At 34.5% G+C, this 13,262-nt stretch overlaps 1 protein-coding gene across 1 annotated transcript in view; it reads left to right on the forward strand.

Annotated features, from left to right (window-relative positions):
- The window catches only part of LOC110024356, a gene marked incomplete at its 5' end in the record, with an annotated part of 18,828 nt that extends 6,054 nt beyond the window's left edge, over window positions 1-12,774 (forward strand). Inside the window, 4 exon segments of the mRNA XM_020724276.1 lie at window positions 595-1,461; window positions 5,558-6,013; window positions 10,916-11,105; window positions 11,608-12,774. Coding sequence (XP_020579935.1) covers window positions 595-1,461; window positions 5,558-6,013; window positions 10,916-11,105; window positions 11,608-12,530 — 2,436 coding nt within the window.
- Window positions 12,775-13,262: the final 488 nt, after the last annotated feature.

Raw genomic sequence — 13,262 nt, forward strand, 5'->3', positions numbered from 1 at the left:
ACAAAATTTCGACCCGCGATCGATCGTCTCAACAGGTTTACTCGAGCCCTCGACGAATAACAGTGCAAGCGATGCGAATCGTGGCGATCAGACGCGTCGACTCTCCGAATTGCGAAGTTTGTGCGCGCGGGAGTGCGAATTGTGCAAAAGGCCACCCTAAGGCTCAAAAGGTCGTATAGGGATCCCTTTTGGGTTCCTCATGTTGGTTTCATCCTTCTAAGTGTTAGAAGTCGATACCACACACGCGAAACTCCAGAAGGGGACGGAAGCGGGTCGAACTAAAACGAGGCGGGTCCCACTTCTAAGGTTCTAAGATAGTCGCAGGGAGACCCCTAGAGCTAGATCCTAACTCCTACGAGGAATACTAGACCTCACGAAAAATTGAGGTCAACATCCTATCCATTGGTTCTCAACTTGTTGGCACTTTTTTCATCTACAATGGCCCTACTTTTGCTATCAATTTTGTATTTTGAATCTAATTCATAACAAACCTTAATCTTCTAAGCTATGTAAAATGTATGGTTATCCGGATTAAGTACTCCAAGTTGCTGTACTGATACCATATTTTGATAATGCTTTCTCCTTTTCTGGCAGCTTGGTAGACGCATAGAATCCATTGTTCTGCCATTGGAGCTGCTACAACAGTTTAAAGCTTCAGATTTTGCTGACCTGCAAGAGTATGAAGCTTGGAGGAGTAGAAACTTGAAGGTCCTCGAGGCAGGATTACTCCTGCACCCATTTGTGCCATTAGAGAAATCTGATGGTTCTTCTCAAAGGCTTAGGCATATCATACGTGGAGCTTCGGAGAATCCAATTGAGACTGGAAAGAATTCAGAATCAATGCAGGCTCTTCGCAGCACTGTGATGTCCCTTGCCTACAGAACAACACCTGGATCTTCTTGTGATGCGTGCCACTGGGCTGATGGCTCTCCTTTGAATCTAAACCTGTATCAAATGCTATTGGAAACTTTGTTTGATTATGTGGAGGGATCCATAGTGGAGGAAATTGATGAGGTTTTGGAGTTGTTCAAAAAGACTTGGGCTGTGCTTGGAATAAATCAGATGATTCACAATCTCTGCTTTTTGTGGTTTTTGTTTCATTGCTTTGTCACAACTGGACAGACAGACAGCGACCTTCTACTTGCAGCTGATAATCTGTTAATGGAGGTTGCAAAAGATTCTAAAACAACAAAGGATCCTATTTACGCAAAGATACTAAGCTCAACTTTGAGTTCAATAATGGGGTGGACAGAAAAAAGGCTTTTAGCATACCATGAGACCTTCAGTTCCAGTAACATTGAATTGATGCAATGTGTTGTCTCTTTAGGTGTATCTGCTGCTAAGATACTGGTAGATGATATCTCTCATGAGTATCGCCGCAGGAGGAGAGAAGAAGTTGATGTAGCGCGAACTAGAATTGATGCTTATATTCGTTCATCACTTAAAACTGCGTTTGCTCAGGTAATACCTTGTTTGTTTTCAAAGTAAAATAATCTATTTAGATCTTTCTACTTCCTTTTTGGAGTTCAATTTGCATGATTCCTGAAATAATGATATCAATATTTCCATTGTTTTGAAAAAATGTTGAGGTTTTTACAAAATGATGCATTTATTATTTACACAAATATGAATTTATGAGTTAGGAGAAGGTTCCCCCCGTCCCTAGTTATATCTCACAAGGCAAGCTTTATCAAACGTGTTGTTTTGAACTCATTTTAACTGAAGGTTAGAAATTGTCAATTTTTGTGTGAAAGGATTCATCTTCACACCCTCATTTTCTTCAAAATTGTCGAATAGGATTATAAAATTTAATGGCAGCTTTACTGAAATTGCATGCTAGTTCTGGTAGATATTTATGGTTCACCCTTAATGCAAAAATTAGTGTAGGATGCCTTGTGGCTTTGGTGAAATGATTTGCATGAGGCTTTTAATGGGCAGAATAAGATGTTTAGGGCATCAAAAGCAGATAGAATAAGTTAACATTGGAGATTATTAATTCTGAGCTATGATAGCTCTTCTCTATAAAAATGTATGTTGGTTCAACAAATGTCAGACAAGCCTATTTCATGTCTAATTTTAAAATAATTAAAAAAATTTGAGCACTCATACTTTTATTAATTAAGTTTAAAAATTATAAATACCAAGCAAATGCATAATTAAATGTTCCATTTTGATGATTTATGTTGTACCACACGGCTTGTGCTTACTTTTTGGATGCAATATTCTAGACAAAAATTATGCTTCATTGGATCCTCCTTTAAAATTACATAAACTGAAAAAATAATAAATAAAATAAAACAACTTATGCTTGTTTTTTTGTCTATAGTTGTAGATTTGATGTCAGATGCTTGATATGATCTCAAGAATCCCAGTGTAGGAAGAACAATTATCAGAATAGATTGTATAGATGATATCAAAACAGAGAAGAAACATTGAATCCAGGAACATGAGTTATTTTGAGAAACAGAAAATCTGAAAGCAGAAGCTCTAGATAATTACATACTTGTCGAGTTTATAACAAGCCACACTGCTCTTCAAACGAAAACCTCACACTATAAAGCCTCAAGAAAAAAAATATACATGCGAATTGTCCCTGTTAAGAGAACTTACACACGTATATAAAGTGTGTGAATACAGCCAGATAACTGGAAAAACAATAATTTCAGCAAATGTTGCCGATATTTAATATTGTGAAAGTAAAATTGTATTATATTTGGATTGCAATCTCAACCGTAATAATGTAGAAAGACTATTGATTATAATTTTTCATAAAATTGTATTATATTTCGATCTTGGGCTATTTTTCAAAGTGATGGTAATATAGATGGGGATGTTATTAGTAGAATTCATGTTGATTGGTTGAAGTGGAGGAATGTTTCGGGCCTATTATGTTATAGAAAAGTACCGCTTCAACTTATAATAAAAGGAAAATTTTATAAGATGGTAGTGAGATCTGCAATGCTTTATGGCGTTGAATGTTCGCCTTTAAAAGAGAAGCATAAAACAAAGTTAAGTATTGCTGAGATGAGAATGCTTAGGTGGATGAGTGGCTTGACACAAAGACAAAATGCGAAACGAATCTATCCGGCTCTAGTGGCAGACAATACTAGAGAGTGACGTGTGAAAAGATTACATGAATTTTTTTATATTTTGCACATCTTTTTAAATCAAAATTGCACTTTAAAGAAATGTATTTTTTATATTTTTCTTGCAGGTATAATATGTATTAGGAGTGGAAAGAAGTGAAAGAAATATGGATAGAAAATGAGAAGATTTGGAGCAAAAGGCATTTGTGAAGGCTGAGGCCATGACGCCAAATACTGCTCTCCTTGGCGCTGGCGAAGCTATGGCAACCCGAGACGCTTAGGCGCCAACCACTAGCCGCCAAGGCCATAGCCTCGAAGGCCAAGGCCATGGCTTCAGACTAGTTTGGCTCCTAGGCGCCAGACAAGGCGCCAACCACTAGCACCAAGGCCCCAGCCCTGAAGGCCAAGACAATGGCACTAGATTTGTGTGGCACCTAGGCACCAGTACCGAATTCTGCACGGTTTTGGGCATTTCGAGCCCCTTGTTCGTGGCATCTCTTGGGCAAACTGAGGCAATTTTTTAGGGAGCTATTAAGAGGACTTGGAAAGGAGTATTGAAGGAGGGCTAAAGGAAATATTATGGAGTATCATTAGGGTTAAAGAGGGAGCCTTGGGAGAGATTTTCCTCCATTATTGTGAGAGTTCATAGGCTTATTCTAGGCTTGTGAAAGCAAGACTAGGTGAGTGAATTGCCGTGTTTGTGAGTGCTTGGGTGAAGAGTTTGCAGGAGAAAAGTAAGAACTTTGATGGAACATTCTCATGGGAAATTGAGAGAGAGAGATAAGTATATTTGTGTTTTGGGTTTGTAGTTTTCTGAAACACTTTTGTATGTTGAATCTCTTTGTATCAATGCATTCTTGTTGTGTTTTATCCATGTTTTCTGAATAAACATCTTTGCTTTTTCTTGTGGTGATATAGTAGTTGTGCAGGAATTTGGGTTCATTTCTGAAATTGCCCTGAATTCAAATTGTAATGATTTTGCTTCTGCACTTAGTTTACTTTTCAATTTGGCCAATTGATCTGTTAAAATGTGTTGTGAACCCATAAGGACGAAGAGCTTTGACATGAATGCCAAGGAAATCACGTTGAATTATAGGGTATCAAGCAAAAGTACAGTGTAGGGAGATAAACTTCATTGGGTTTAAAGTGAGACTCTTAAGGAATTAATGTCACTTTAACCAAGTTTCTTTATACGCTCGGAAGAGAGTAAAGAAGATTTATGTTTCTATTTGTCACTAACATTATCTTATTTTATATTTCTTCCACATCTACGCTATACTATTATCACTGTAAGGAAAAGTAACTTAAACACTTGGTACAACCAATTCACATAGCGTAGTTAGAATTTATGTAGGTGTAATTTTAGATTATTTTAGTTGGATTGATAGTATAACTCAACTATTTGAAAATTTCAAACTAAGAACAAATTTAGTGGACTAGAACATTATTCTATTTTGGATTCATATTGTTCCCTGTGGTATCAACAACTTAGACTCGAAAGAATTCGCTACTACACATACGATACGTACGAATTTAGTAAACTTCATTGGATTCCTATTGTTCCCTGTGGCACATCCATACCGCCCAACAAAGAGAGTCGTCTTAGATAGTTTGGTCACATTAAACGTCAACCATCTACTGATCTGGTCAGGAGAGTAGATGTTTCAGATTCGACTTTTGATAAGAAAGACACAGGCAAGCATAAAAAGACGTGGGCATATTGTATAAAAAATGATATTAATCTATTAGAATTAAATGGAATCAGGACACATTGGAGAAAAATGATTCATGTAGACGGCCCCACTTAGTGGCATAAAGGCTTGTTGTTGTTGTTGTTTTTGTTGTATTATATTTGGATCTAAATCTCAACCATAATATTCTAGAAAAAAATATTGATTATTAAATCTTTTTCAAGTTATTATTAGAATTTGATTATTTATTTCTTTTTTACTTAATAATATTTATTTTCTTGAACCTTTTTTTCACCACTATCATGATTTATTATTAGTAAACCTATCAACTTGTTTATCCTTATAATGCTATAATTTTTTGACTTATTATGTTTATTTATTGTAAAATTTTCACTTTTATTGCATATGTTACGATAATTTTGATATTAGTATCCATTATTTTAAAATTGATAAAATAAAAAAAATTATAATGCAATGTCAAATGGTATGTATGTCTTATATTGTCAAAAACAATCGGGTCCTATGTCCATGTTGTAATGTTTCTATATCCTTTTGGGAGCATCTTATATCCTAAGTTGCACTGTTATACTTTTTTACAGGGGCAATGTCCTCTGTTTCTTCTTGTGCTTAATTGAGTATTGTGTTTTATAGCTAGATTATTACCTACAAGTATGCTATGCTATATTTTGCAAAAGTTTACATGCTAGCAATGCCCGCTGTTATAAATCATGAAAATTTTATCTTTTAATTGATTATTTGCTTTATTTCATAATATCTTAGACGATGGAAAAGGTAGATTCAATCAGGCGTTCATCTAAAACTCAGAATGCTAATCTTCCAGTTCTTGCCATTCTTGCGAAAGACATAGGCGATCTAGCTAAAAAAGAGAAAGACATTTTTAGTCCAATATTAAAGAGATGGCATCCCCTAGCTGCTGGTGTTGCAGTTGCCACTCTTCATTCTTGTTATGGAAATGAATTGAAGCAATTTATATGTGGTGTCAAAGATCTGACTTTTGACTCTATCCAAGTACTGAAAGCAGCACAAAACTTAGAGAAAGACCTTGTACTGATTGCTGTTGAAGATTCTGTTGATAGTGAAGATGGTGGTAAAGGACTTATACGTGAAATGCTCCCATATGAAGCTGAGTCTGTTATTTCTAGTCTAACAAAATCTTGGGTAAGAGCAAGGGTGGAGAAGTTAAGGGAATTGGTTGACAGAAACTTGCAGCAGGAGGTATTATTCCAATCTGATCTTTTGGGCTTTTCTTCTTATCTTTTAATGTTGCATTTTTATTTTGATCTTTTGCAAATATGAAATAGTTCAATAAGAGAGGGTTAAACTTGTTATCATCCTTCAATGAGTATTTGCCCACAAAACCTCCACAACATTCCCATTAGAGCAGACTTTAACCACCAAATCCTTAATAGACTGGTTTTAAGCGATAACTTATTTGGTCTACTTGTGATTTACTATGGTACTACTTATTTGTAGAACATTTAGCCCATGAATCGTTAAGTCAGTTTTAGGACAGTAGTGGTTGTGGATCTTACATCAAAGTTGTCATTGGATATATTATGTACGGATCCAAAATATAATTTATAGGCCCTTAAGATCTTGGTTTTTATTTATAGATTTTTTTACAAGCTGGTCTCTCTTCTTCAAGTCACATGTACCCTTTTGTTTAAAAAGTAATGCATTCAAAGAATTTAGCCATTTTTAAAAAAAATCGTAATCTAATAGATATATATGGAATAGATAGCACTCTGTGAATAAATGAATATGGAGGAACTAATAACTAATATTTTGGGATGAGGTTAATGATGACGATGCTCATCATGATGATATCATCACATCATCATCATCTTCTTCATCATATTTGACCAAGAGATGTGATTCTTTATTTTTATTTTACTACTTTAAAAAATAAAAATTAAAAAAAAAATAATGAGCATGTATGTTTGATTCACATGCATTGAATATTAAATTTTAATTTTAAAAGTATATAAAATAAATAATTTAATTTAAGCAATATTTTTCTTTTTTTTTAAAATATATTTGCTAAAATTAAATTAATAGCTGCTTATCATTAATTTTATCCTTTTTAATTTGCTTTATTTTCTTATGATATTTTTATAATATTTTTATTTTTGTTTTTTAAGAAAATAATCAAATTCCTTAACTTCAACCTTACAATCTATAATTTTATATTACTTTTGAACCTCTCAAAATTTTAATATATTTTTATATTATGAGAAATTGAAATGAATGTATTATTATCTGTTTATACACACACATATATATATTAAATTTTGAATAAATAACATTATAATTTCAATGCATATTCACACTCTATTATTTCAATAATAAATCTTCTCGTGTTTGTATCCTATGTCAGTAATAATGCATCATAATTTGAGAGCTGTACTATTCAAAATCAATATAATTATAGATTAAGATACAATTGTGTTGGTGTTTTAGGGGACAACTTGCTCATGGGTATCCATCATTTTACATTTATTTTATGTGAATATTTGATAGGTTTGGGTGCCTCAGCATTGTTTTAGGCATGCACACGTATGACTTGGAGAAGAGAAAAAAGAGAGGAGAAGCTTAGGGCAAATTAGAAATACTCGCGTCCAATTGAGGAGCCAAAATTTAATAGCATGGATGATGAATTAAAAAATTAAGGGGTGGTGAATATTTAAGTTTATGACTTCTTTCTTCGTAATTTTTTTAAAACTATTGTAAATATAATTATTAAATTAAACAAAAATTAATATTAAACTATTATTAAAGTATTTAAGTCTGGCTGGGTTAAATTGATATTAAAGTGTTTGAAGTTTGGCTGCCAAAAATTTTAAAATTATTATAAATATAATTATTAAATGAAAAATAAAATTAATATTAACTATTATTAAGTATTTAAGTTTAGGAATGTCAAAATTTTGAGTGTATTATATTGAGGGCTACAAAAATTTCAATGCTCTGGACTCTATTTGTGTTTTTCTTAGAGAGCTTTAAGGGTCAATTTTTCAGAAGATAGATGAATTAAAAAAATATATATTTCATTCAATTTTCACATTCATTCTAATGGTCACTATTTGTGGGTCCGTTTGGTTTGGACTCTTTCCATAAAGGAGGTTAATATGCTGTTTTGGAAAATATTTTTTTATAGTTAGGTTCAAAATTACTTTCAAAAACAGTTTTTTTAAGATTAAATTTATGAACTATTATTATTATTATTATTTTTTACCCAAATGGTTTCAACAGTCATACGAAAAATCTAACCATATGAGCCCTTAACTTCTATATGATTATCTTGTGATGCTTTTATTAGTTTGGTGATAATGTTGTCAATTTAAGTTTTTGATTAAAATTTATGAACTAATAGTTCTTTTTTGTTTACCCGACTGGATTTCAACTGCCATGCAACCTACCTAACCAAATGACTCCTTTGATTACAGAATGATTCTCGAAACTGCCGTAGTGTACCACATTCTATCATCACCCTCTATCCTAAACTGGCTAATTAACATCCACCAGAGACCCAAAACTAACTCTACCATTCTGTTATAATGTAACATAGCTAAATTAGTTTATATGTAGGCTTTGAAATTGCATTATAGATGAAAATGGAATACAAGTTTTGCACTATGATGTATCCTTGTTTCTCTTTTCTATTATTCTCATTTTAGTTCTCTGATACCGTATCAGAGTCAACAAGCTACGCTGTCCTAACTTCTCCCTTCATATTTCTTTCGTTCCAAACCCATCTTCTCCCTTTCTCAGTCAACATTTCTCTTCACTTTGTTGCCCATGGCAGATACATTCACCACCTCCCAATCCAATACACTACAAAGCTACTCGACTTTGGAAGTTCAAAGTTCTCAAAATTGGTCATGCCAAAGGGTTTGAAGGATATCTGGATGGCTCTACATCCTACCCACCTAGACAAACTACCAATATCGACGGAGAAGTCATTTTAAATCTAACCTATATCACATGGATGCTCATCGATCAAAATCTTGCAACTACGCTCTACCCTACCATCTTGGACTCCATTCTTTCATATGTTCCAACGCCAATCTCTTGTTTTGAAATACACTCTTCGAATGCCATCTCCAATTCTCCAACAGGTATTGTATCATTAAACTTAAAAATGAATTACACCAAATTCTCTTTAGTGGTAAAACTATGACACCATACCTCTTAGACTTTAAAACCAAAACTGATGCCATCTTTTCTGTCGGGATTCCACTAAACTTGGACAATATTCTCTAAATCTTGAACGGTCTACCCCCTCAATACCAAAATTTCAAAATATCTATTGGAACAAACCACCAACAAACTAGCTTAAATGAATTTTACTCCCTTCTATGCAATGAGGTGACTAATCAAGCTACCTAAGAAACTCGCAATAATCTCAATCCTTAAAAACCCACGAATTATACAACACTTCCAATTGTACTACAAAGTAGTGGAGCCCGTTTTTTCTGCAGATTATCTCCTAGAAGTCGATCATAACCTATTTCAGCAGCAGCTGGTCGAATTTTAGTCACCAACAGATGTGGTTGCTAGATCACTTCCATGATCATTTTGTCAAACATGTTTACTAAAGAGGTCACTTTGCAATATGTTATTGCCACCGTTATGTTATTTACAATAGCCTTTACTCACTCCAAGCTTTCTTTGCTGGCGTTGGGAGCTCAAATCAATTCAAGAGCGGCAACCGAGCTCACTGCGGTCCCATTGATCTCTACAACTCTCACATACAAAAGCACATAGCAAGTCGCAATCGAAAGGGCTACTCTCCCACGTGTCCACTTTGACAAAGGTGTCCTTTCAATATCAACAAGTAAACTTCTTTTGTCTTGCTCTTTGATGTACCGAACGTTGTACAAGTAAACTTCTTTTATCTTGGTTTATTATGTTTTTCAAAAACTCATGTACCATTTCATTTGACACGAGTGCATTTCAAATTCAACGCTCGAAATGGGCCGTCTTCTTCAAGAGGGTCCTTGTCACCATGGCCTTTTTCCAATCTGTCAGAGCCAAAGTACTCAACACTCAACATTTAGCTCTACCTTCAAATAAATACTTTCTGGCTCATTGGCACCGAGATTTGGGGCATCCAATCACTGCCATACTCTGGATAAGTTCAAAACATAAACTCATATACAAATTCCTCTTGAACCTCATGTATGCTCTTCATGTAACCTTGCCAAAAGAAACAAATTATCTTTCCGGAACTCTACTAATAGCTCTCATTTGCTTTCTTGCATTTACATTAATGTAGGGTGCCCTTTTCTCACCATCTCAAAGCATGGCTATAAATACTTTGTTGTATTCAGATAATTTGACATGCTTTTGCTGGTGTATCTCATGACATTAAATCAGAAACTCCCCATAAATTCATATTTTAAACATATGGTTGTACGGGAATGCTCATTAAAAATTAAAACTCTGTTCTAATAGTGCAGGCTAATATCTGAACTCTGATCTAAAACCTATTTCACCCAATTAGATATCATCCATTAGTACACCTGGCCACATACACATCAGAACAAAATGATGTTACCAAATTCAGGCACCATCAATCAATTGAAAGCATTTGTACTCTTTTGCTAGAAGCTAATCTCTGTCACCATCTATCCATTGACACTCTATTAATAGCTATATATTTTATAAGAGATTACTTTCATCTTTAATTTGTATGATTTCTCCATATCAAACTCTTCACAACAAGCCACCCTCATTTGCCTATCAGAATTCTACTCATAGTGCCGCTCACCGGCAATTGGCTAATTCTCAAAGTCAATATCTCCAATGCATTTCTTCATGGTATCCTCTCAAGGATTCATTGACTAACAACATCCCAACCATATTTGTTTCCTCAAAAAATTCTCTTTTAAGGACTTCATCAAGCCTCCCACCAGTGGTTTGCAAATTTCACCTGCCTTAAAAAATTGTTCTCTCCTCCAATACAATGAATCCCTTTCTATAATGTATAATTTTCGCTCTTTTTTATTATCATTATTTTAATCCTCCATCTAACCTCTATATGATTATAATGCGATGATTTCGTAAGTTTTATGAATTGTTATTGATTTTTAAAATTATTTTATCATATTTTAGATGTGGAATCCAAGGGCAAACAAAGAAAATTTCGCTCCTTCTGCCGTTGAAGTTCTTCGCTTGGTTGATGAGAGCTTGGATGCATTTTTTCAATTGCCCATTCCATTCCATGCAGCCTTACTTCCTGATTTGATTGTTGGACTGGATATATGTTTACAATACTATGTTGCAAAGGCCAAGGCTGGATGTGGTAAGTTTGAAGCTCCTATAATTTTCTAACATTAGCCTGTAATGTAAGTAGCAGTGTAAACGAGCTGAGCCTAAGCAAGCCCGGTGTTTGTTTGTGTTTAGCTCGTTCTATTTTTTTTTTTTGAAGTTGCAGTATTCAAAATTGTTCTGCTTGATTTGAATTTATTTGTTTGTTTTAGCCATTGTTCTGCTCGAATAATTAAAAAGTTAATGAATTATATATATAATTTTTAACTGCATAAAAAATGATCTAAAAAGATTTTATTAAGTATAATTTTTTAATTATTTAATTAATTCGAGCTAAACAAGTCATACGTGATCATATAGAAGGTTGTTCCTGTGCAGCCCTTTTATAAATCGTTTGCTTAAATTTGCTCAACGAACGAATTGAACAAGAATCGCTTAGCGAGGCAAACACGAGTTGTTTCCGAATGACGAGCTTTTTTGACATTTTTAAATGCAGGCATATATCAAACCATCTAACCACTTTCATCAACATTCAGGAACTCGAAATTCTTTTCTTCCTGAACTTCCTGCATTAACCAGAGTCGAAATTGCATCAAAATTATGGAAGAAAAAGGATAAATCTCAAAACCCACAACGAAGAAATATCCAGAATGGATCATTGAATGGAGAAAACTCATGCAGTTTACCACAGTTCTGTGTACGCCTAAACACTCTCCATCACATTCAAACTGAATTACTAAACCTGGAGAAAAAAATCACAAATTGCATAAAAGACCTCGAATCTTCTCCACAAAACATCACAAATCCACCCGAAAACAAATTCGAGCTCACCCTCTCCTCTTCCCTTGAAGGAATCCAACAATTATGCGAGACGACAGCATACAAAGTCGTCTTCTTCGATCTCAGCCATGTTCTATGGAATTTCTTGTATGTTAAAAATCCTTCTTCCTCAAGAATTGATTCCTTCCTCAAAGAACTAGATCCCAAGCTGGAGACTATCTCCACCACCATGCACAACCGAGTCCGAAACCGAGTCATAACCGCCCTGATGAAAGCTTCATTCGATGGATTCCTTCTCGTCCTCCTCGCCGGCGGCCCATCACGCGCCTATACTCGTCACGATTCTCAGATACTAGAGGAGGATTTCAAAGCTCTTAAAGATCTGTATTTGGCTGATGGTGATGGGTTACCATTAGAAGTGGTTGAGAAGGCTGCAACCCAAGTTCAAAATATTTTGCCTCTATTTCGAGCCGAAACTGAAAGCCTTATTGTCCGGTTCAAACAAGTCATCATCGAGACCTATGGTTCTTCTGCCAAATCAAGGTACCCTATGCCACCAACATCGGGCCATTGGAGCCCGGCGGAAGCCAATACTATTCTTCGGGTTCTATGCTACAGAAATGATGATGCCGCTTCAAAGTTTCTGAAGAAAACATACAATCTGCCAAAGAAATTGTAGTCCATGAATCAGGTCCAGTTTGCATGTAATTTCATGCAGACTGAAGCTCCAAATATATATATATATACATAATTCAATGGGATTCTTTAGGCAAAAAAGGAGATGAAATGCAAGGTATGGTTGTTTACTTTCCTTGCTGTAGTTTTCATGTTTTATAAATAGTTTTACTTATTTGGTTGGTGGGTTGGAAGTCTGTGAATAGTTTCAGATATTATTGAGGCTAATTTGTATTTTTTATTTTAATCATAAATGGAGATTATATTTCTTTCTTTTTTTTTCAAAAAAAGGCGCAATTACATGCAGATCACCCGAAACTTGCTATTTGCAAATCAACCACCATCTTTCATCCATTTTTCAAATCCTCACTCAAATATGCAAATTCATGATAAACACCCCCCCCCCTATTTTTCATTTCTATGAAATTCTCAATACTTTGAATGTGGCACTCATGAATACGTTGATTCGGTAGTTCAAAAAAATCACATGAGTGGTTAATTTGTAAATATCAATGTTTCGAGTGGTCAGTATGTAATTATTCTTTTTTTAAAAAAAAAATTCATCTAATCGCCGTCTTAAGTTGGTAATTTCATTTGGGGGCGTTTACATACATACCATACAATTCCTATGTATTTACAAATCTGGTGCGTAATTTTATTTTTTGCATTTATACCACCCAAAATTTTCATATCCACATGAAATACCAGCCTTGTAACTTGTAATATTACTTTTTAC

Source organism: Phalaenopsis equestris, unplaced genomic scaffold, assembly GCF_001263595.1.
Source record: "Phalaenopsis equestris unplaced genomic scaffold, ASM126359v1 Scaffold000255, whole genome shotgun sequence".
NCBI classification, from domain to species: Eukaryota; Viridiplantae; Streptophyta; class Magnoliopsida; order Asparagales; family Orchidaceae; genus Phalaenopsis; species Phalaenopsis equestris.